Source organism: Triturus cristatus, chromosome 6, assembly GCF_964204655.1.
Source record: "Triturus cristatus chromosome 6, aTriCri1.1, whole genome shotgun sequence".
NCBI lineage: Eukaryota > Metazoa > Chordata > Amphibia > Caudata > Salamandridae > Triturus > Triturus cristatus.
In genome coordinates, this window is record NC_140589.1 from 1,239,236,020 (window position 1) to 1,239,256,855 (window position 20,836).

Here is a 20,836-nt window from a genome sequence, read left to right on the forward strand (position 1 = left end):
TGTATGCCACACAAAGCTGTGGTCGGACTTTTAAAACTCCACTCCTAAATGTCTCGCCAGAGTAGCGCATGTGCTGGCTCAGGCGAGACCTAAAAAGGGACTGCACCCTAACGCGAACTGCTGGAAAAGTAAACAAGAGAATGCATCTTTCCTCCATGTTGCGTGTACTTCCCCCCCCAATGCCTGCTTCTGGGAAGGAGTCTATGAGATTGTACATGCAGTCACTGGTGTCACATTACAATGCACGCCACTGGTCACCCAGCTGGGACATGTAGAGGAGATTCCCCCCGAGAAACGTCAACTCACAGCTATGATGCTGTTACTTGCTAAGCTCAGGCTGGCCATGCACTGGGGGGCTCCAAGAAGCCCTAAATTAGATACTTGGGTGCATGACATCACATACTGCCAAGAGCAATTAGCTGCGTTTTGGGACCTTATGCCCATGGCGGGCCGCCCAAAAGACACCTGGGAGCAATTTGTGACATGGATTAGGGAGAAAGACATGGTATCGTTGGAAACCCATGAGCCAGCCACAGAAACATAGCCGCTTTTACATCTTCGCTCACTGCTATGCCGCACATCTCTGCCTACAGGAGCCTCTTGCGAGTGATGTATACGCCTCTCTGTTATAATTTTAAACCATACTGATAAAAAAATGTATGCTTAATAGGTAGTCAATGGAATGCCTGTTAATGCTATCTATGGTCTAACTGTAAATCTAAAAGTCTCGAAACATGTGCTCGACACTGACGTACCTGATGTATATGTCATCACATTTGTTATAGTCATAACTGATGCATCTTTAACTTGTTTTGTTTTTGATCTAACACTGGTCTCTTCAGGCCCGCTTGTATACTGCACTTTGTAACTTGATGTTGCTCTAAGGCCTGTAACATTAATGAAGTTAGTTAAAACACTAAAAAAAACAAGCATTGGCATAGCCAATAGGTCTCGCTGTTGGGACCTTTTAAGTATTTAGTTATGCAGCACAATATCCTTGGTGCAACAACATCAGCTGTTGCATGGCTAAACACTTATAAGGTCCCAAAGGCGAGACCTATTGTCTATGCCAATGCTTGTTTGTTATGGTTGGCGATTTTATCTGAATACCCTATTTTTAATGAAGTTAGATGTGAATGTATGCATTTTCAGAAAGTTTATCAGTAAGAGTCTTTGTCAAAGACGTCTGCCTCGCTTATTGATTGAAATGTCATACTTTTGAAATGTCACCTGTTGCGATTACTGATCCATGCACAACATGCCACTGAGCGTTCCTAGCCTTGTATCCTCAAATTGCAAATGTCTAGTTATTTCTTTAGAGCTTCAGGCATTAGTCCGTTTTGATTTATTTTTAAATTTTGACAGATAGGTTGATGTGCTTAGGATCACACCACGTGTCACATGTAGAAATCAGGTTGAGAAGCCTGGTCTCCTGGATCTAGAATCATCTTTATATCACAAGACTACACCCCCTCCTTTGCTGGAAGCATCCCAGGTTGTTTTCTACCAGCACAGAATCCTTTCTAATGAAGGCCTGGCACAGACAAAGGTATTTTGTTTACTGGGATTCTTTGCCCGTCGCCACCTTGGCATGGCCCTCCTGGCCACAGACTGGCACACTGTAGCAGGGATGTCACGTCTGCATTACCATCCAAACCAAGAAAAAAATGAAACTCTCTTAAAGCTGCATGCCAACGCGCTGTAACTTGTACAATACCCCTACCCAAGGCAGAAGCCAATTCTTGGTAACTGACCATAAAACTGGCGTCACATGAGGCTGAAGTCTGCAAGCCCCAGGTTTGATTTGGTTAGCCCAGATCAGGAACATGGCTAGAGAACGCCAAACTAGCTTTGAAACGATAATATTTAAATTAATCTGCTCTCGTGCTGTAGAAGGAACTAACCACATGTTACAAACGTATTCACAGCGACCTTCATAAACAGCAGAGCTATCTCTCTCTACGATCGCATCTTCTAGGGTCAGGACAGAGATCTCTCAGCCTTATTGAGGCCGTACATATACTATTAATGTATTTCTTATGCCACATAACTACCCTTCAGATTACACTGATGTGGCAAGCGAATGTAGAGGAATCCAGACCACAAAGACCTTCGAGGCCCTGGCAAAGAGTTGAGATAGCTCACATAATCCATGATCTTCTATGTCTTTTTCTAACTCAAACTAATTAAAAGGGTCCGGAAATGCTGCTATCAGTGTTAGTGCACAGTGTCACTTTCCAGTTGCTCGTTGCTGTGTTTAGACATTAACCCTGTTCACCTAATGCTAATGAGGTGAAACATTTGCCCCAGAAGTGTTAACATTGTAAAAAAACCCACAAAATAGCGAAGTAATACTGCCAGAAATTTATTTGCTGCATAAATTTCGCGCTTCTTGCCGCATAATGTTGTCTCTCTCTACCATATAATTCGAGGGACTGTGCATTATTTGCCCCCAAATACAGCAGTTACAGCTAGCTCTACAAAGTAACTCCAGGCTCAGCAGAGTTGCAAGTCCGCTAGCAAAGCACTTCAAAGCCTTGTCCGGGGTAGTGCTTTGTAAATCTACAACATAATACGATAGCGAAAAGGATGAAGGTGAACCTGCAGCTAATGCGAGGCTGTACATTTATGAGGGAAATGTCAGATATGTGGAAACCTGGCGCTACACAATGTCAATTGCCAGATCTAATGGTAGCCCTTCTGGAGGGAAGAAAGGAATGCTCACACCTCGTTCAGCCAACTTCCATCAGTCCATCGCCCCTGTATGGTATTTTCGAGATAAGAAAGCCCGGCTTCTTTGTACACGCCGAGCAGCTGATGTGTTTTCAAGAGCCCTGTACAGCTGCTCCCAGCCTGCAAGGCTTCACCTGCCAGTCTGGCCATGTGTGGCTGGGATCCCGCCTCTGGGTCTCAGGCAGGAGCAGGGATGTGAAAAACGGACTCCTGAACTACTCTGGAAATTACAGTCACAAAAGAAACGCCTTAACATGCGAAAGCACCTAGTGGGACCAAAAAAACAACACGCATTGGCCGCGCGGCAGTAAAAGTAACGCCGCGCGGCCGCAAAAGTGAAAGTGATCGCGATCAAACACCAAAGCGGCCGTGCCGCCGCTAAAGTGAAAGTAATCGCGGTAAAACTGGCGCGCGCGCCCGCGCACATGCACTGTAGCTCTAGGCTGGCCTGGTAGCACTTTTTGGAGCCCTCTCAATAAGTCTCATCAGACCAGCGCATGCGCTGGGTCAGGCGAGACCTAAAAAACGAATGGTCACATCACATTGTAACCAGCGCTTTGAATCCCAAGATGGAAGCTTCAGATAGCATATCGACACCGCTGCATCTAGGAGTGATCGACACATCCCCTTGATTGTATAGAGAAACCCAGCGCATCGCTCGACACTTCTCAACTCTTGCACCCGTCTGAATGAGTCGGGGGGATGCTCCCCTTTGCTCACTTTGCTGCCGTGGCTGGACTTGCCCGAATGGGCCAACGTCACTCCTGGTAAGGTACCTCTCTGTTTTTCAAGAACATGACAATTGAATTGATCGCTGTCATATTATGTGCCCGGTCGCCCACCTCCGTCCCACACTGTGGACCTGGAGTATTTCTGGGTTCTCGTGGGTGTAAGTAGGGAGGTGGTTGGCAGGTCTGGCGCCCCTAGAGTTCGATCCCCCAATGGGCGCACCCCAATACGCCCCTTTCCTCATTAAGGCAGGGGTGGTTACTGCCATTGTTCTGTTTGTTACGTTGGGTTTGATGGGGGGGTGGAAGGGGATGGGTGGGCAAAGTGTACCCGGCCAGTTGGGGTTGCCGGCGTGGGTGGGTGGCTGTTCCGACTTTCTCCTGGGTTTATCGGTGACTCAGGACAGGGTATGAAAAGTCGAGTGGGTGGGGTAATTAACTGGGACCTAGGTTTGGAATGTGATACTGAGTGCTACGTGCAATTACAAGCTATGAATACATGCCACACATACCTTTATCCGGGTGAATGGGGGACTTAGCTGACACGCGCCCTGCGCCTAACTTTCAGCTGCTCTCCTGGAACGTACGTGGATTAAATGACCCAAGAAAGAAGAGGCAGGTCTTGAGTTACCTGTCCAGGCAGGGAGTGTCCGTAGCCATGCTCCAGGAGATACACTTAAAACCAGGAGGAACCCCCTCATTTGCATCAAGGTGGGCTAATAGTAGGGTGTTCTCGTCTTACTCGAGTTACGCGAGGGGAGTGACCATTCTAGTGAGAAGCGGGATGGGGTTTACACTTGCGGGGGCCGAAGTGGACTCTGGCGGGAGGTACTGCATGGTGTGGGGGACATTGCACTCACATACAATACTGTTTGCGTGTTACTATGGCCCCAATACGGATGACCCGTCCGCGCTCCTCACTATGTGGGGCAGGATCCAGACCCTAGGAATACCCCACATCCTACTGGGGGGGGATTTCAACACTGCACTCAAACCTGAAATGGACAGGTCACGCCCGCAGGCATCGCATTACACAAACACACAGCGCGCGTTGGTAAACATAGTGGATGAGCACCACTTAGTTGATGCTTGGAGGCATTGCCACCCCTCGCTCCGGCAGGGCACACACTACTCCGCAGTACATTCCACTTGGGCACGTCTTGATTACATATTCCTGTCGCCGGGCCTCTCTCCTTGGCTGGGCGAGGCGTTTCATCTTGCTCGCACATTCTCTGACCATTCCCCAGTCCTGCTGTCCCTACGTATTCCCCTTGAGGTATCCCCGTACCTGAGCTGGCGCTTAAATCCTGCGCACCTCACGGATTCCGTGTTTCAGGCGGAACTAGAGCAAGACATAAAAGACTTTTTTGAGCGTAATATTGATTCCGTATCTAGCCTCACTACTGTTTGGGAAGCGTTTAAAGTCACCGTGAGAGGTTGGTGCATAGCTAAGGGGGGAGGTGTCCTTAAGTTTCTGCGCGGAGATCTGCGCAGGCTGGAGAGTGAACTCAGTAAGCTAGAGCGCGAAATGGAACGGAACAAACGGGGGCCTGACACTGCGGCACAGCTCCGAGAGAAACTAAATGAATACACGGAAGCTGCAGCCAAAGAATGCAAATTTCTGGGGCGACCCTTTGTCTCTAGGGTGTATGGAGAGGGTGACAGGCCTGGCAGGGCGTTGGCCTCCGCAGTTCGCCCCCCCAGGTACCATAACTACGTTACCTCCCTGCTGGATGAACACGGCACCCCGCAGCGGGATCTTGCTGCCCAACTCAAAGTCCTCACAGACCACTACACTAAACTTTACACGTCCCACAGGACTACACCGATCGTACTGCATGAGTACCTCGACGACACTGCGCTTGCGTGGCTGGGCCCATCCCAGCAGAAGTTCCTTCATCACGAACTAGAACTAGATGAAATAATGGACGCCATAATGTCCATGAAGTCGGGCAAGGCGCCGGGATCGGACGGGTTACCGATTGACTTTTACAAGGCCTTCAAGCATGTGCTGGCCCCCATTCTACAGCAGGTGTACTACTCTGCGTTGGAGGAGGGTGCCCTGCCAGCCACGATGCGAGAAGCCCTCATAACGTCACTGTTGAAACCTGGTAAACCACCGGAACAATGCGACTCGTACAGGCCCCTTTCGCTACTAAATACGGACGTTAAGATATTGGCGATGGTCCTAGCCACGCGCCTTAACCTTCTGATGGAACGCCTCGTCCTCCCGGACCAGGCCGGGTTTGTTCCCAATCGTGCGACTTCCCACAACCTGCGCACGCTACAGGCAGTGATGCAGGATATTGACCCTACGAGTGAGGCTGCCGCGGTCTTTCTTGACGCCACCAAGGCGTTTGATTCCCTGGAGTGGGATTACCTTCTGGCCTTGTTGGAACGGATGGGCATGCCATTCAATTTCCTAGATTGGATACGGCTGTTGTACCGCCAGCCTCGAGCAGCGGTCCTGCTCAACGGCGCCCGCTCCCCCCCCCTTCGCGATCCACAGGGGTACCCGGCAGGGGTGCCCTCTCTCCCCGGTTCTGTTCGCAATCGCCATAGAGCCCCTGGCGGCCAAACTTCGGCAGCATCACAAACACCGAGCTCTCATTTATCCAGAGCGCCAACTACTCATTGCCCTATATGCAGATGACATGACTCTATATGTGCATAAGCCGCGTGAACACCTGAACCCTCTGCTTCGTGAGGTCACCAGATTCGGAGCCATCTCGGTGATTCAAATCAACTGGGCAAAGTCGGCCCTGTTCCCCTTGACTGACAACACCACGCAGTTCCCTCTAGATTACCCCCTGGTGTGGGAATCGGACGAGATAAAATACCTGGGCATTCAGGTGACCAGAAATCGGGAGGCCCTGATTAGAGCCAACTACGGGACTGTCATAGACAAACTCACGGACAATATTACTCGGTGGATTCGCCTCCCGCTGTCAATGGCGGGTCGGATCTCGCTGATTAAGATGGTGGTTCTTCCCAAATTGTTGTACCTCTTTACAAACATACCATACAGCCCTGGCGCATGTTTCTTTCGCGCTCTCAACTCCCAGTTGTCGCGACTTGTCGGGGGGGGGGGGGGGAAGCAGGCCAGACTTGGCCTGCGGACCCTTATGTTGCCTTATCACCAAGGGGGGTTTGATGTACCCAACTTTCAACGATATTATGACTGCGCACAGGGCCACTTCGCTGCCTATTGGTTCCATCCCCCTCCCTTTATGGCGCACCTGGCAGTTGAAGATGGATAAATGAGGCCAGAGCAACCCTCCGGATATTTATACACGACAGCACGCATAGAACATAGAGACCCCACCACGGTCGACTGCACGGTCAATGCCTGGAAACGATTGGCGGGATATATGGACGTGAAATTCCTATACTCCCCCCCGCATGGCTCTGGCGCACGATCCCAGATTGAGTGTTACCCGTGAGGAGATTGGCCGTAAACTGCTCACAAAACTCGCGATTCACACTTGGGGGGGATCTATACCACCAGGGGAGTTTTCGTACGGCGACGCACTTCTTTGGGGACAATACTCCTTCGGTTATGGATACCTTCCTTTACGTTCGGCTCCGGCAAAATATCAGGGCTGTCACGCCTGACTTTCCGGAAGAGCCGGATACCGTGGCGCCTCTCCATGCTCTGTTGCAGAAGGGAACGCCGACACACGTGGTCTCCATGTTATATAAACACGCGCAGGCGGCCCCGTCTCCCCCCCTTCTCCGTGCACGCGCCAGCTGGGACACAGATCTGGGGGAGCCACTGTCGGATGCTCAGTGGGAAGAAAGTTGCTTACATACCAATGCGGTGACAGGTAATGCTCGCCTTAGGCTAGTTCACTTTAAATTTCTACATCGCCTCTACTTTACCCCTGCCAAATTGCACCGATTCGGACTCCGGGACAATGATCGCTGCCTACGGTGCAGAAGGCCAGGAGCAGACTTCATGCATGGGCGTGCCAGGCCGTGGCCGCCTATTGGGTAGCGGTGTTTGCTGCTCTCTCTGACATGATTGGGGTAAGCATTGCGCCTTGCCCTAGGATTGCCCTGCTGGGTCACTCCAACCCCGCTGTTAAGACACACCGGAAATTTTTCGCGCTGGCACTTTTGCTGGCTAAGCGCCACGTCGCGTGCCGGTGGGGACGAGGGCGAGCGCCTAAATTCAAAACCTGGCTGGACACGATGACAACTTGGCAGGAACAACTGCATAGTTATTCAGACCTTTTACCACACAAGTCGCGCCCCAGGGACCTTTGGGGCCCCCTTGCTGCGTATCTCCTTCGTGCACAGGTTCCAGACGCATCCACTACTGACGCGAATAGTGACACGGTGATGGGCGGCCGACCCTCCATGCTGGCTCCAGCGCCCCTTCCACTAGCAACTGACATTGACTGATCCCCTCCCCTTCCTCACTCCTCACGCTTCCCATACATAATTGCTTGCGTTCCTGGTACGAATGGCAGGGCTACACACGTCCCGTGGGATCATCCGCTGACGCGGGTGAGTAGGGCTGCGGACCTTTCGTCCCCCTGGGACTAGGGCGTGGCGGAGTCCACCACGCGATGGCGTAAAATACACGGCACTACAGGCAGTAGCATCATGGCGCGTTTCTTACTTAGGTCATTGCCACATCCTCCCAGATCATCTGATGGGTCTGTGGGGCGCAGGGCGTCGCTTCTCTGATTATCGACTGCATTCCATGGTGGGAGGTAATGCCCTCACAGCACCACGCCGCACTACCTTTGTATACCTCATACTGTGTATGGAGGTTATCTTCTGGGAGGGAACAGTCCATATTGCACTTGTTTTTGGTTTGTTACTAAAGTTGAATGAAACCTCATGTACCTCATGCTTGAATACCACTTGCGGATATGCTTACTTACTACTGCATTCTTAAACAGCTCAACTTCCAACACTACGCGGCCGGCCCGTCTGGGTTGTAGGCGACATGCTGTGTACTTCAGTCGATGCTTTTCAACCTGCGCTTCTTGATTCTTGCACTGCACGTTGTCGCTGCCGGCCTGTTCATTCAGGATGTAGGCGTAAAGCTGTGTGCTATTTCTTCATGCTCAATAAAGGTTTTGGAAAAAAAAAAAAAAAACTCTTGCACCCGTCTACAGAAATGACGCATCGCCACCAGTTCGTGGAGAAAATCAACCCATCCTCGACTTGTGGGACCCACATTATTGCATCTCTCTGTTGCTTCCAGGAAAGGTACTTAGTTCACCGGGACCTGTGTGGATCCTATAGCCGTCCAGCGCTCCATTGCAGTCAGTCAGAACTTTGAATTTAACCCAGTCCAGCGCGACCTCAAGTAACCCCAAAAGCGTTATTTGCTTCTAAGTGCTATTCACTATCTCAACTTCTATACATTGGAGTTTTGTCATTTGGTCTTGTTTTGTTGAGAATAGTATAATCAATTTTTCTAAACCTGTATGGAGTCTTTTTGTGGAGTATTCTTTGTGGTTCTGTGTGTGTGTTAAACAAATATTTGACACATTGCCTCTTTAGATAAGCCTGACTGCCTGTGCCAAACTACCAGAGGGTGAGCACATGGTATCGTTTAGTGTGTACTTAGCTTACCCTGACTAAAGTGGTAATTTAAGCCAAGCCTGGGTGCATACCTCAGCCAACCAGGAATGGCAGTTTTAACAATGCGCACCCATTCTTTAGAATTCCACGAATGGCGAGGCAGAAAACTATGCGTCTCAGCTCAGCCCTCAAATTCCACAGTTCTGGAATGCGAATGCGAATGCGGACCTACAGACAGGCAAAACGTGTATTCATAATTGTGATGTGCAAAATAGGTACTACATACATGAGTGTCAGTTTCGCTGACCGGCCCTCATGAGGTGTTCAAAGTGTATTTTTGATGCAAGGTAACCAAAAGGAGGAGATATGTGATTATTAAGTGTATCCTTAAACACGGTCAAAGATTCAGCATACCTGGCATAATACTGCTTCCAGGCTCATTTTCAGGCAGAATAAGCTCGCCTAGACCGGAGCGGGGTCCCGATCCCAAGAAGCGAATGTCGTTGGCAATCTTCATCAGGCTGCAAGCAACAGTGTTCATGGCACCACTCAGCTCCACTAAAGCATCATGCGCAGCGAGTGCTTCAAATTTATTTGGTGCAGTAATAAACGGCAAGCCTAAAAAGACAGAGAAACAACATTGAACAGTGGCACTGACAAAATTGATATCTTTCTTGTAAGCTTTTGTAGGCGTGTTCAGTTAAAAACTGAAGTTCTTGTGATGCGTGACAGCTATTACAAATTGTCTTTCGTTATCGAAGCACACATTATTGAACAATAATTAATCTTTTAAAACATTTTCCCAATCACTTTTGCAATTATAACCTACATCACAAACAAGAAAGGATGAGTTACTAACTGAAACCCAAATACAATATTCTTGTTTTATTTTTTTACTGGTAAACATACTCCTTATATAGGTGCAAATAAAGAGTAACAATGCTTCAAAATAAACACGATAATGTGATACATTTACAATAACACCAGTAACAATACATGATATAAATATTTGCCTATTACTCATTTTACAACCTCCTTAGGCTCTGATTACAAGTTGGACGGCACCCTATCTCAAGGTGGTATACCGTTCAGTCTGATTATAAGCAGACTGTGTTCCCAAACCCAGATTTCCAGATGCGGGAACACAGGACCATTTTTAGGTCGCAGACTAACTGTCTGGTTTGCTAAAGTAATCTTGGGAACATTAACATAACAAAATATATTTGTACAGCACACTTTCACCCAAGGGTATCTTGGCGCTGAATAAAACGTTTGCTATCCAACTAAATGCTACTCATTCAGAAAGTTGACCTAGGAATGCATATCACCAGTTGCTTGCTATTGGATTTGTGGTTTGTAACTCATTTTTTAGGCTTTTTATTTGCTGGCTTTATTTGCTTTAGGCTGTCCAGCTCGAGTTCGTCCCTCCCATTGCCCAAATCTTGTTTACTGTATTCTTCCACTAACTCGCTTTCTTTAAATATCCCTTTATATCTGGTTCTTATCTTGTCACATTTGCTGTGCATTAAAAGACAGAGGTCAAATGTCAGGCTGTGTCTTGCATGGAGCTTGGTGTTTGTTTATTTTTTCCGACTTCAAACTGAGAGAACTTATGTGATAATCATGCTGGCTGCTGGGGAACTGCTGGAGGAAGGCTGTGCAATGTTATTTTCTTTTTGTCTAGCACACAACAAAATTTAAATGTCTGTAAATAAACTGTGTGGACGATCAAATCAAAACTTTGGGTGATAACATTTACACACAATCATTTGTGTGCTGTATACATTTTTACAGCAAAACTGTATGTGAGAGCAAATGTAATGGTAATTTCAAATGAAGATCTGTTGTGTGTAATGGCAGTACACTATCATACCATGCCCACTCCACGTTACCCCACTCCACTCAGCACCATTCTACTGCACTCTACTCTGCTCCACTCCACACTACATTCTTCTCATCAACACGCCACGCCACTCTACTCAATGCCAATGCACTCTACCCCACACCACTCTACTATGCACCACTACACTTTACAAAACTCTGTGCCACTACACTCTGTATTCCTCCACTGTACGCCAGTGCACTCTGTGCCATCTCCCACCAAGCCACTCTAATCCACTCTGCATCACCCCGGTCTGTGTCACTTTACTGCACTCTAAGCCGCCACTCCACGCCACGCCAATCCACTCTAAGCCACTCTTTTCTACTTTGCGAAACAGGACTCAACAACACTCTACTCAATACCACTTCACTCTACTCAAGCAATCTACTCTATGCCACAGCTGTCCACCCCACTCTATTCCACTCTGTGCCACTTCACACTACGCCACTCTATTCTACACCTCTGCACTCTATGCCACAGCACTCTACACCACTTTACTCAAAACCTATCTACTTTGCACCACTGAACTGTAGGCCACTATATTTAGTTCACTGCACTCTATGCCACTCTACACCACTGCACTACGCCACTGCACTTTACTATGCACCACTCTACACCAATGCACTCTGTCACCCTAATCTAATGTGTGCCACTTCACTCTACACCACTGTACTCCTTGCCAGTGCACTCTACCATGTGCCAGTACCCCATTCTATGCCAATGCACTCTACCCCGCTACTCTATAATACTCAACTCTAGCCCACTACTCTATACCAGTCCATTCCACCCTACACCACTTAACTATACTCTGAAGCAATCTACTCTACAACCCAGCACTCTTACACTCTACTCTGGATGACTGCACTGTACTCTACGTCATTCTACTGCACTCTATACCACAGCACCACTTAACTTCACACCACTTTACTCCATTCAGCGCCACTGCATGCCATTCTCTAACCCGCTGCAATCAACTCTGCACCGCTCTACTCTACATCACTGCACTCTACGCCAATGCAATCTACTCCACTTTACTCAAAGCCAATACATTCAACGCCACTGCACTTTAAGCCAATCGAACAAGTTACTTACCTTCGGTAACGATGTATCTGGTAGAGACATAGTCTAGCCGCAGGATTCCTTAACTTAGAATATCCCCAGGCGTCAGACTGGTCCGGAAAATTTTGCGCAGCAGCACCATCAGTTTTCGTCAGAAGACTTTTCCGCGTCAGGACGCAAAGCCACCACCAAAAACTGTGAAAATATGGGAACAGTGTGCGTACAAAATACAAGGTATGGTGAAAAAACATCACCATAGAAAGACAGTGCCAGGCACCGTATATTGTAAACTGAGGGAGGGAAAAGAACAGAGCACCACTCTGGGAGGGACCCCTTCAATTGTTAAGACCAAAACCTCCCCCGGAGGCAGAAGATGCAGAGCATAGGCAGGATTGAACCCTTGGCCGGCGTGAGCCTGTGCCACCAGAGGCACAAGACTCACCATTGAGCCATAGCTCCGTGGTTAACCATCACAGCAGCCGGCAGAAAGGCTGCAACCACAATACATGACAGTGAAGGACAACCAGTCCAGAACCCAGGATCAAAGACAAAGTACCATAAAGCGTCACCCAAAAGGAGACGTCCGATCCGAAAAATGGATCTGCCGAATGCAGCATTGTCAGAGACTGCAACCGCACGATTGCAGGGGAGGCAAGAGACCTCAAGCGGTTGAAGTTGGAAGGGAAGAATTAGACTCACATCGGACATCTCAGGGTAGGGGTTGTAAAGGACACATGGCACATGAGCATACCGTCCAATCACAAGGATGGGCAGAGCAGAGCCCCGAAACAGAACGGAGCTTTGTGAGTCGAAGTGAAGAGAAGACGTCACCCCGCAGAGGATAAAGCCACCTAAAGGGTGGCGAAGGCAAGAAGCCCAACCTGAAAAGGTTGTCGCAGGACGGGGAGGACGGGCGGGCGTTAAGGAATCTGCGGCTAGACTATGTCTCTACCAGATATATCGTTACCGAAGGTAAGTAACTTGTTCATCTGATAGAGACGTCTACCCGTAGATTCCTTAACGTAGAATAGCTACCAAAGCCATACCCCTGGAGGAGGCGGGACTGCAACTGAACCCCACGAAGGTCCAGAGAGAACCTAGACATCAATAACATGACCAAAAGAGTGTTGTCAACCAAAGGGCGAAACACAGTGGGGACAGAAGTGACAGCGCAGCCAACCACCAGACCCCTAAGCCCTGAGGAGAGCAGGGAATCAAGGGGAGGCGAGGGCACCACAGCCCATCCAGAATAACATGAAAACTCCCACATGTAGAGGGGATGAGAGAAGGAAAACACCAAGCCAGAATGCTTGTGCCTGATTGAAAAAATGCCGAACTTCGAGAGAAGACTAAGAGGCATGAAGGATCCACAGTATCCAATGTGTCGACAAGAAGCCAGAGCTAGCCGAAGCTAAATAACTTGAACAGCGTAAAACACTGTTAAACCTGCTCCGGTAAAGATACGAAGGCAGCAGGATACTGACCAACGCCCAGCACGGGCCGACATGGAAGAAAAACACACCCAGCAAAGAAACTGGCGTTAAAAGATAGTTCAGCACCTCGCAGGAAGCAGAACTGAACCTCATGGTGCGAAAGAACCGCAGGATGCGGCAGTCGACAAGCCAACCCAAAGGATTGGTTAAGTGGTATGGTGGAGAGAACGCGCAGCGCCCTCACATGCACCACAGAGGAAGAGTACTGCGGAGACCCTTGCCAGTCAGACATGTGGAGAGCATTGAAAGGATGCCCCTACACAGCCCGATAGACGCGCATACGCGGCCAGGAGGAACACCAGGAAGCAAGACAGCAGGAACAGCTGAGATGCGCCCAATAGCAAGAAGGCAACGGGCCGAACAAGCCATGAGGAAGAACATGGCGCAGAAACAGCCTCAAGAAGATGCTGAAACCCGGCCAAACCCAGGCACTAGGATACGCTCCAAAGTACCCACAGTTTCACAGAAAGTGGAACTAGGCCAGGCTACAAGCAACGTCAGCCGGCAGTCCGGAAGAGAACAGTCCCCTCGCAGGACAATTTAGAAGAAAAGACGAGCCTATCAAGGGAGTACTTAGGACCAACTCACGGGTCCTAGACGCCAGAAAGAGCAGGGTTCAAGGAGAACCGTCTCCACGAGTCCGCCACATTTAAGAATGCTAGTGAACGTAGAAATCCCTGCGTGAAAGCAGCGTGGATGTGGCGAATACTGTTGGGGATTAAGCCAAAAGGCTATAACAACCTACAACAGAGAGGTCCACGGCAACTCCCTACTTGGGAGAACACCCCAGAAGACGGACGAGAGGACAAAAGCAAGATGCTAGGCTATGCGAGGTAGATACCACACAGCATTGACCTAGACCCGGAGTCCAAGCACTACAGACAACAGAGCGATGTGACCCAGTGGAACGCTGTAAAAGGAGGTATATGAGCTCCAGAGGGAGACCCATAATGAAAACTCCACAGGAGCATACAAAGGCAAAGGCAGACACCTGCCACCAGCCAATACCCCACATAGGGCAAGGGTCAACCCCTGGCAAGAAGGGGGTCCTCTTGGCAAAACAGACAGTCAGAGGACTTGAAACAAAAACAACACAGCCATACGGCTATACAGACAATACAGAGGCACCAACTGGCCTCTGAAAAAAACTGGTCCGTAAAGGAAGACCGCAACGAAGAAGAAAAGTCAAGCAGTCAGTGGCACGGCAGAATTACGGTAGCACTGAAAGAAGCCTGGAGATCGCAGAGTCAGCGTGGGACCCAAAATGGTCTATTCCATTGGAGGCTCTCTTGAATATTATCAGGGAAGCGACTGTCACGCATCCAGGCATGACGGCGCAAAGCCACCGACCGTGCAAGAGCACGGCCCACAGAGTCTGTGGTATCCAGGGAGGAGCGTATTGTAAAATGAGCCATTTCCTTGCCGTGAAGGACAAGACAGTAACTCAGGGCACAATTCCTCCGGAAGGGAAGGGAGAAGGTTAGCCACGGAGTCCAAGAATGCAGAGGATGCATGTGCAAACATGCATGTAGTGTTTAAGGCGCGGATGGCAGCGCTAGAAGAAGCAAAAAGCTGTCTTCCACATGCACCCAGCCACCTGGATTCCCGGGTGGGAGGAAACAAGGGCAAAGTGGAGGAGTCCTGCAACCCAAAGGCCGCCTGAATTACCAGACCCTGAGCGGCAGGGTGGAGGGACAGGCAATGTGGACCCCCCGGGGCGGGACGGTGCCTACCAGCAATGGCCCTATCAACTGAGGCTCCGGAAGAGGGCCGTGCCCACGTGCCACACAGGGCTTCTAATAAAGCATCCCCAAGGGGTAGCAAGGGCTCCACGGTAATGGGCTCGAGATGGAGCAGATCCATTAAGGGATAGGGGATGAGGGGTACCACAGGGGGCTGAAAGCGGAGGACAGCAGCTGCCGGGTTGATAGTCCGCGCATAGGCGGCCCCTAGCTCAGTAGTCACCCTAGGAGGGGACAAGAGGCCGTCTGTACGAGACGGTTGGAGGCTTATTCTCCCAGTTGCCATAAAGAGCGGGGCTGGGGAACGACCCGAAGGCCATGCCACACTAGGGACCTGCACCAGTGGCCCCCGACCAGGGGAAGCAGCAGCAGCCTCCGAAAAGGCCGTAGCGGATACCGGAGTAGCCCGACCCCGCTGAGGGGACAGAAACGAGGAATCCGGAGGGAGGTCAATCCCAGGCATGGACGCCGGTGTCGATGAACAGATGGACACCGGCGGCGAGGGATGTGTCGACAGCGGCGTCGGTGGGCGCCGTGTCGGAGTCGACTGGACATAGACGGCCTCCACGATGGACGCTACCTCGACGTCGACCGATGTCGGATGATGCGTTGCCCCAGACGTGGGATCAGGCTTAGAGCTTGGTGTGGGTTTGGACCTAGAGCACGTCATTGGGTTCGACGTGGTGCCTGGTTCTGAGCCCGGCATCGCCGACGCCGCTTCCGCGCAGGAAGCCGCACAGGGCTATGCGTTGACTGGCAGTGTGAGCCTGGCGTCGAGCGAGTCGTCGCCGACGCTGCTCCCGCTGTCTGCGCAGGAGGCCGCCCAGGGCTATGCGCTGACTGGCGGCGTGCGCTAGAGCGACCAGGACGGTCTGGGCCACGGCCCAACGTCGTCGCCTCGGCTCCGGAGTCGGTGCACACAACACTGGTCGGGGAAGGATCCGCCAACGAGGGCCCGGCCAGAGTACCCTCCGCCTCTGTGGGGCCTGAAGGCGCACCAGGGAGAGAGGGGGACTCAAAGTAGGCCTGAAGAGCCCGGGAGTCCCTCCGACTCCTGGAAAAGGAGGGTATGGAGGAGGTGAACTCCTGGTGCCCGTAGCTGACCCCTTACGAGAGGAATGGGCACCAGCTGCACGCCTACGAGAGGTGGACCTCAGTGGACACTTGTGGCTCCGCTTACCTTTTTCAGGGTGCCGGTCGCGGGAGTGGCCTCGGGGACGAGCTCCCTCTGGAGAAGGAGAGCGGCGACGAGAAGAAGCTGGGCCGGACAGCCGTGCGGCCCACAACTTCATACGGTGTTCCCGTAGGGACATCGGCTTCATCTGTGGACAGTCGCGCATTGTTTGGACTCGTGGTGCACACCAAGGCACCACATGCAAATAAGGTGCGGGTCAGTGCCCGACATCTGACGCGCACAGGCCTCACAGGATTTGAACCCGGAGGGCATTGCACACTGTTCCGGTACGACACCAACGGTGCCAAGAAGGCCCAAAACTAGGCCAGGAACTTTCTGGTTTCCAGGGTCCGCGTTGTGACGCGGAAAAGAAGAAAACGGATGTCGGCGCGCCGGGGCATATATGGCTCCGCTGACGTCACGTCCATGGACAACGTCAGGGCGTAGCCGTACAGGGCCGCCCCCCCGGCACGCAGAGGTGCTGCTGCGCAAAATTTTCCAGACCAGTTTGACGCCTGGGGATATTCTAAGTTAAGGCATCTGCGGCTAGACGTCTCTATCAGATTACTCTGCATCATTGTACTTTACACCACTTAACTCTGGGCCACTCTACTCCACAACACTCCACTCTATGATGCTCATGCTCTACAATACAGCACTCTACTCTCTGCCACTCCACTCTTACAATCTATTCCGTGCGTGACTAAACCTGTTGGCTTTGGCAAAGCTTGTTTTAACAGGCAGCAAACTCAGCCCTTAAAATTGCCTTGTGAAATGGGCTGCAGTGTGGCCCAGACTTGTCTCCCTCCCAACACCCCTTCTAAGGCATAGGGGTAATGCCGCCCCCCCCCCCCCCACCACACCACCAAACCACATCTTTCTCTTTCAAATATCTGAATTAAGAAAAACAGTCTCTGCTCCAAGGGCAGATCTGGAAGATGTGCAATTTCACGAACAGTACCATGTGGGCAAAGCTAGATAATAGTAGTCAAGAACAGGGTCTAATTTCAGGGAGGAAATAATTGGGCAATGAATAATAATTAGGGTCCTTGGCAGCAAGTAAGCCCCCTTAAAGATTTCTGGTGGCAATAATTTTCATAATTATGGGATTTTGCTTGTAAATTGTCCAAAAGCAGCTGACCAGGATTATGCTACTTACCCAGTAAGCATCTGTTCTTGGCATGTAGCTTTGCATACTCCTGCCATCTAGTGTTGGGTCCGGATGTTTGCAAGTTGCTTTGGTTCGAAGAAGTCTTTCCCAGTCACGAGGTAAGGTGACTCCTCTCGGTGACGGTGAGCATGGGCATCAACTCCATTGTTATAATTGTTTTCCGGCAAGAGGGTGAGATGTCCATGCACATGTAATGTAAATAACGAAAACTGCAACAACTACAGGTGCCCAGGGAGGTGGGAGGGCGCAAGTGAATCTACAGCTCTATATGCCAAGAACAGATGCTTACTGGGTAAGTAGCATAATCCGTTTGAGGGATGTGTGCTGTAGATACACATGCTTTGCATAGACTATATAGACGTTTTCTCCCAAAGCGGTGGCTAACCAGTAGATATTGCAGCTGTTTGAAAAAGCGTCTTGAGCAATGCTTGCCCTACATTGGCTTGCTGACGTACGAACACATCCACACAGTAGTGTTTGGTAAATGTGTGTGGTGTGGACCATTTTGCTGCCTTACAAATGTCAGCTATAGGGATGTTACCTAAAAAGTCCATAGTTGCTCCCATTTTACGAGTGGAATTTGCTCTAGGAGGTATAGATAAAGTTCTTTTAGCTTTATCATAGCAGGTTCGAATGCATTTAACAATCAATCTAGCAATACTAGATTTAGCGCTCAGATTGCCTTTGTGAGTTGTAGCAAATGCAACAAACAGTTGTTTTGTTTTACGAAAATCCTTTGTTCTTTCAATATAATACAATAACACTCTTTTGACATCAAGAGTATGAAGAGCTCTTTCTGCTACAGAATCAGGTTGAGGAAAGAAAACAGGTAACAACTGATTGGTTGTTATGAAAAGCAGAAACCACTTTGGGAAGGAATTGTGGGTTGGTGCGAAGAACTACTCTGTCTTTATGAAACTGAAAGAAGGGTTCTTCTAAGGTTAATGCTTGTAGCTCACCAACTCTCCTCAATGTAGTAATCGCAATAAGGAAGGCAACTTTTGATGAAATAAACTGTAGCAGACAATTGTGTAATGACTCAAAGGGTGGACTCATGAGCCGTGTAAGCACAATGTTCAGATTCCAAACTAATGCAGGAGGTACCCTGGGTGGTATTACTCTTAAGGCCCTCCATAAAGGCTTTAATTACTGTAACTTTGAACAAAGATAGATGTTGCCTGTTTTGAAAATATGTGGCCAATGGTAGTGTAGGCTAGACCAGCACGCTGTAAATGCACAAGGTAACAAATATTTTGAATAGAAGCATCAAGTGGATCAATATTGTTGTTGGTGTAATATATAACAAATATTTTCAATGTTGCTGCATAGCATGCTCTGGTAGTAGGCTTTATTGCTTCCTTCAGAATAGTCATACATTCTGGTGTCAAGTTGAGATAGCCAAACTATGACTTCAGGAGCCAAATCGCTAGATTGAGCTCCTTGGGGTTTGGGTGTCTGACATCTCCATTGCTCTGTGTGAGAAGGCTGGAATTGCGATGCAGCTTTTGATATTGAACTACTGATAGTTCCAAGAGTGTTGTGAACCACATTTGAAGGGCCCAAGTTTGAGCCACTAGAATCAGTGTGAGGGATGTTTGCCTGAGCTTCCGAACCAGAAATGGAAGGAGAGGGAGAGTCGGAAAAGTGTAGGCACATATCCCTGACCAATTCATCCATAGGGCATTGTCTTTGGATAGAGGCTGTAGGAACCTGGAGGCGAAGTTTGGGATTTTGAGTTGTCCACTGTGGCGAACAGATCTATTTGTGGGAATCCCCATTCTTGAAAGTTTGGAAGGAGAATTTGGGGATGAAGTTCCCACTCGTGAATTTGTTACCACCATGTTAAAAGTTTGATGAGTGGTGCAGTAATTTTTGGCAGTAATGTGTGTCAAACATTTACTACATTAACAGGACCCACTGTGATGGCAGTTCATGCTAATGTTAAGAGATGTCCGCTGGGTGGCCGACATCTCTAAATTGGGTGTATAGGTATTCTGAGCTCTAAATCAGACCCCTAGACTCTTGCAAGAGATTAACATAGTTATATCATCTACTTGTTTTCTGCATCTGAAGCCACTGCAAGATCTTTACTTCATTCAAAGCCATTTAACAGCAGTGGTGGATAACCGTGAAATACATATGTGCCTTGATTACGCCAAAGAATTCCATTTTGGGCTTCCGGACAAAGATTTTCGAAAGCTTGAGTTGATGCTAATTTCAGCTGCTAGGTCACTACTTAACCTGTGTAAATTCAATTCAGTCTCTAAAGCAAGAAAAAGCATGCAGTGGCTGCCGCACGCAGCGGCTGCCATTTGAAAGAGTAGTTAATTTCAAAGAATTCTGCTGTTGCCATAAAGCGGTACACGGGAAAGTCCTTCTTTCTTACTGAAATTACTCCTAAAGAACATCTGTAACATGGCATTAAGATCGAAATATTTGTCTGTTTTACAGGTTCCAAATATGAAGAAATTTCGATCATGAGGTGCACCCTTCTTTGGATTAGCTCCTTCATTTTGGAATGCTCGGCAGCGTAAACTCATACCTTAGAAAGGATCTAAAAACATATTTGTTCTGCTAGTTAAGGTAGATGGCTTGGTAGCTAATGTGTTTCTGCAACAAGCATTAGGGTGTAAGTTTGCGATTTATAAGTTCACTCACTCCAACTTTGCATAGATATAGATATAGATATAGATATATATCAACAAAAATTTCTCCAAGTGATGGGAGCCCCCGTCCCTGCAGGGCGGCTTCGTACCGGGCCTGGAGCTGCCCGCAATTTAACACCAAAGGAAAAGGAAAGCGAAGCCCAACTCTAGGAACATGCTGGCATTATTCAATAAATCTGGCAGCACAGTCTTTCCTGACGTGTTTCAGCACTCAAATAGCCTTGATCACAGGTGAACAACATCATGGCATGAGTATTTTTTCCATTTATATCATAGTGACCACTGGACGTATGGTAAATCCTTCAATACCCACAATGCACCACAACGTCTGTGCATTTTAATACATGGAATGTGACCAACTGCATTGTTAAATTATAAAAGTCACGTTGTTTTCTCAATAAAATATGCCAACATTGCTTGTTTCTGCCAAAATAGTTCTTTAAAAAGGCACAGTCAATCCGAACTGGCAGAAAGAGACAATTCTCCTCCTCTCCCTTTCTCTCCTCCATTTCCCTTTAAACTCCTTAGTGTTATGAATGGCTCTGGAAGGCGAGCAGGACATGGTCCCCCTTTAAATACAACAGAAATTTCTCAAATAGATGGGAGCCCCTGTCCCTGCAGGGATGCTTCGTACCAAGCCTGGA

The 20,836-nt window shown here is 49.1% G+C and overlaps 1 protein-coding gene across 1 annotated transcript in view; it reads right to left on the reverse strand.

Moving 5' to 3' along the window:
• Nucleotides 1–20,836, reverse strand: part of FH (fumarate hydratase) — a 375,622-nt gene that overhangs the window by 162,200 nt on the left and 192,586 nt on the right. The window contains exon 7 of the mRNA XM_085612182.1: nt 9,420–9,623. Coding sequence (XP_085468308.1) covers nt 9,420–9,623 — 204 coding nt within the window. The remainder of the gene's footprint in view (nt 1–9,419; nt 9,624–20,836) is intronic.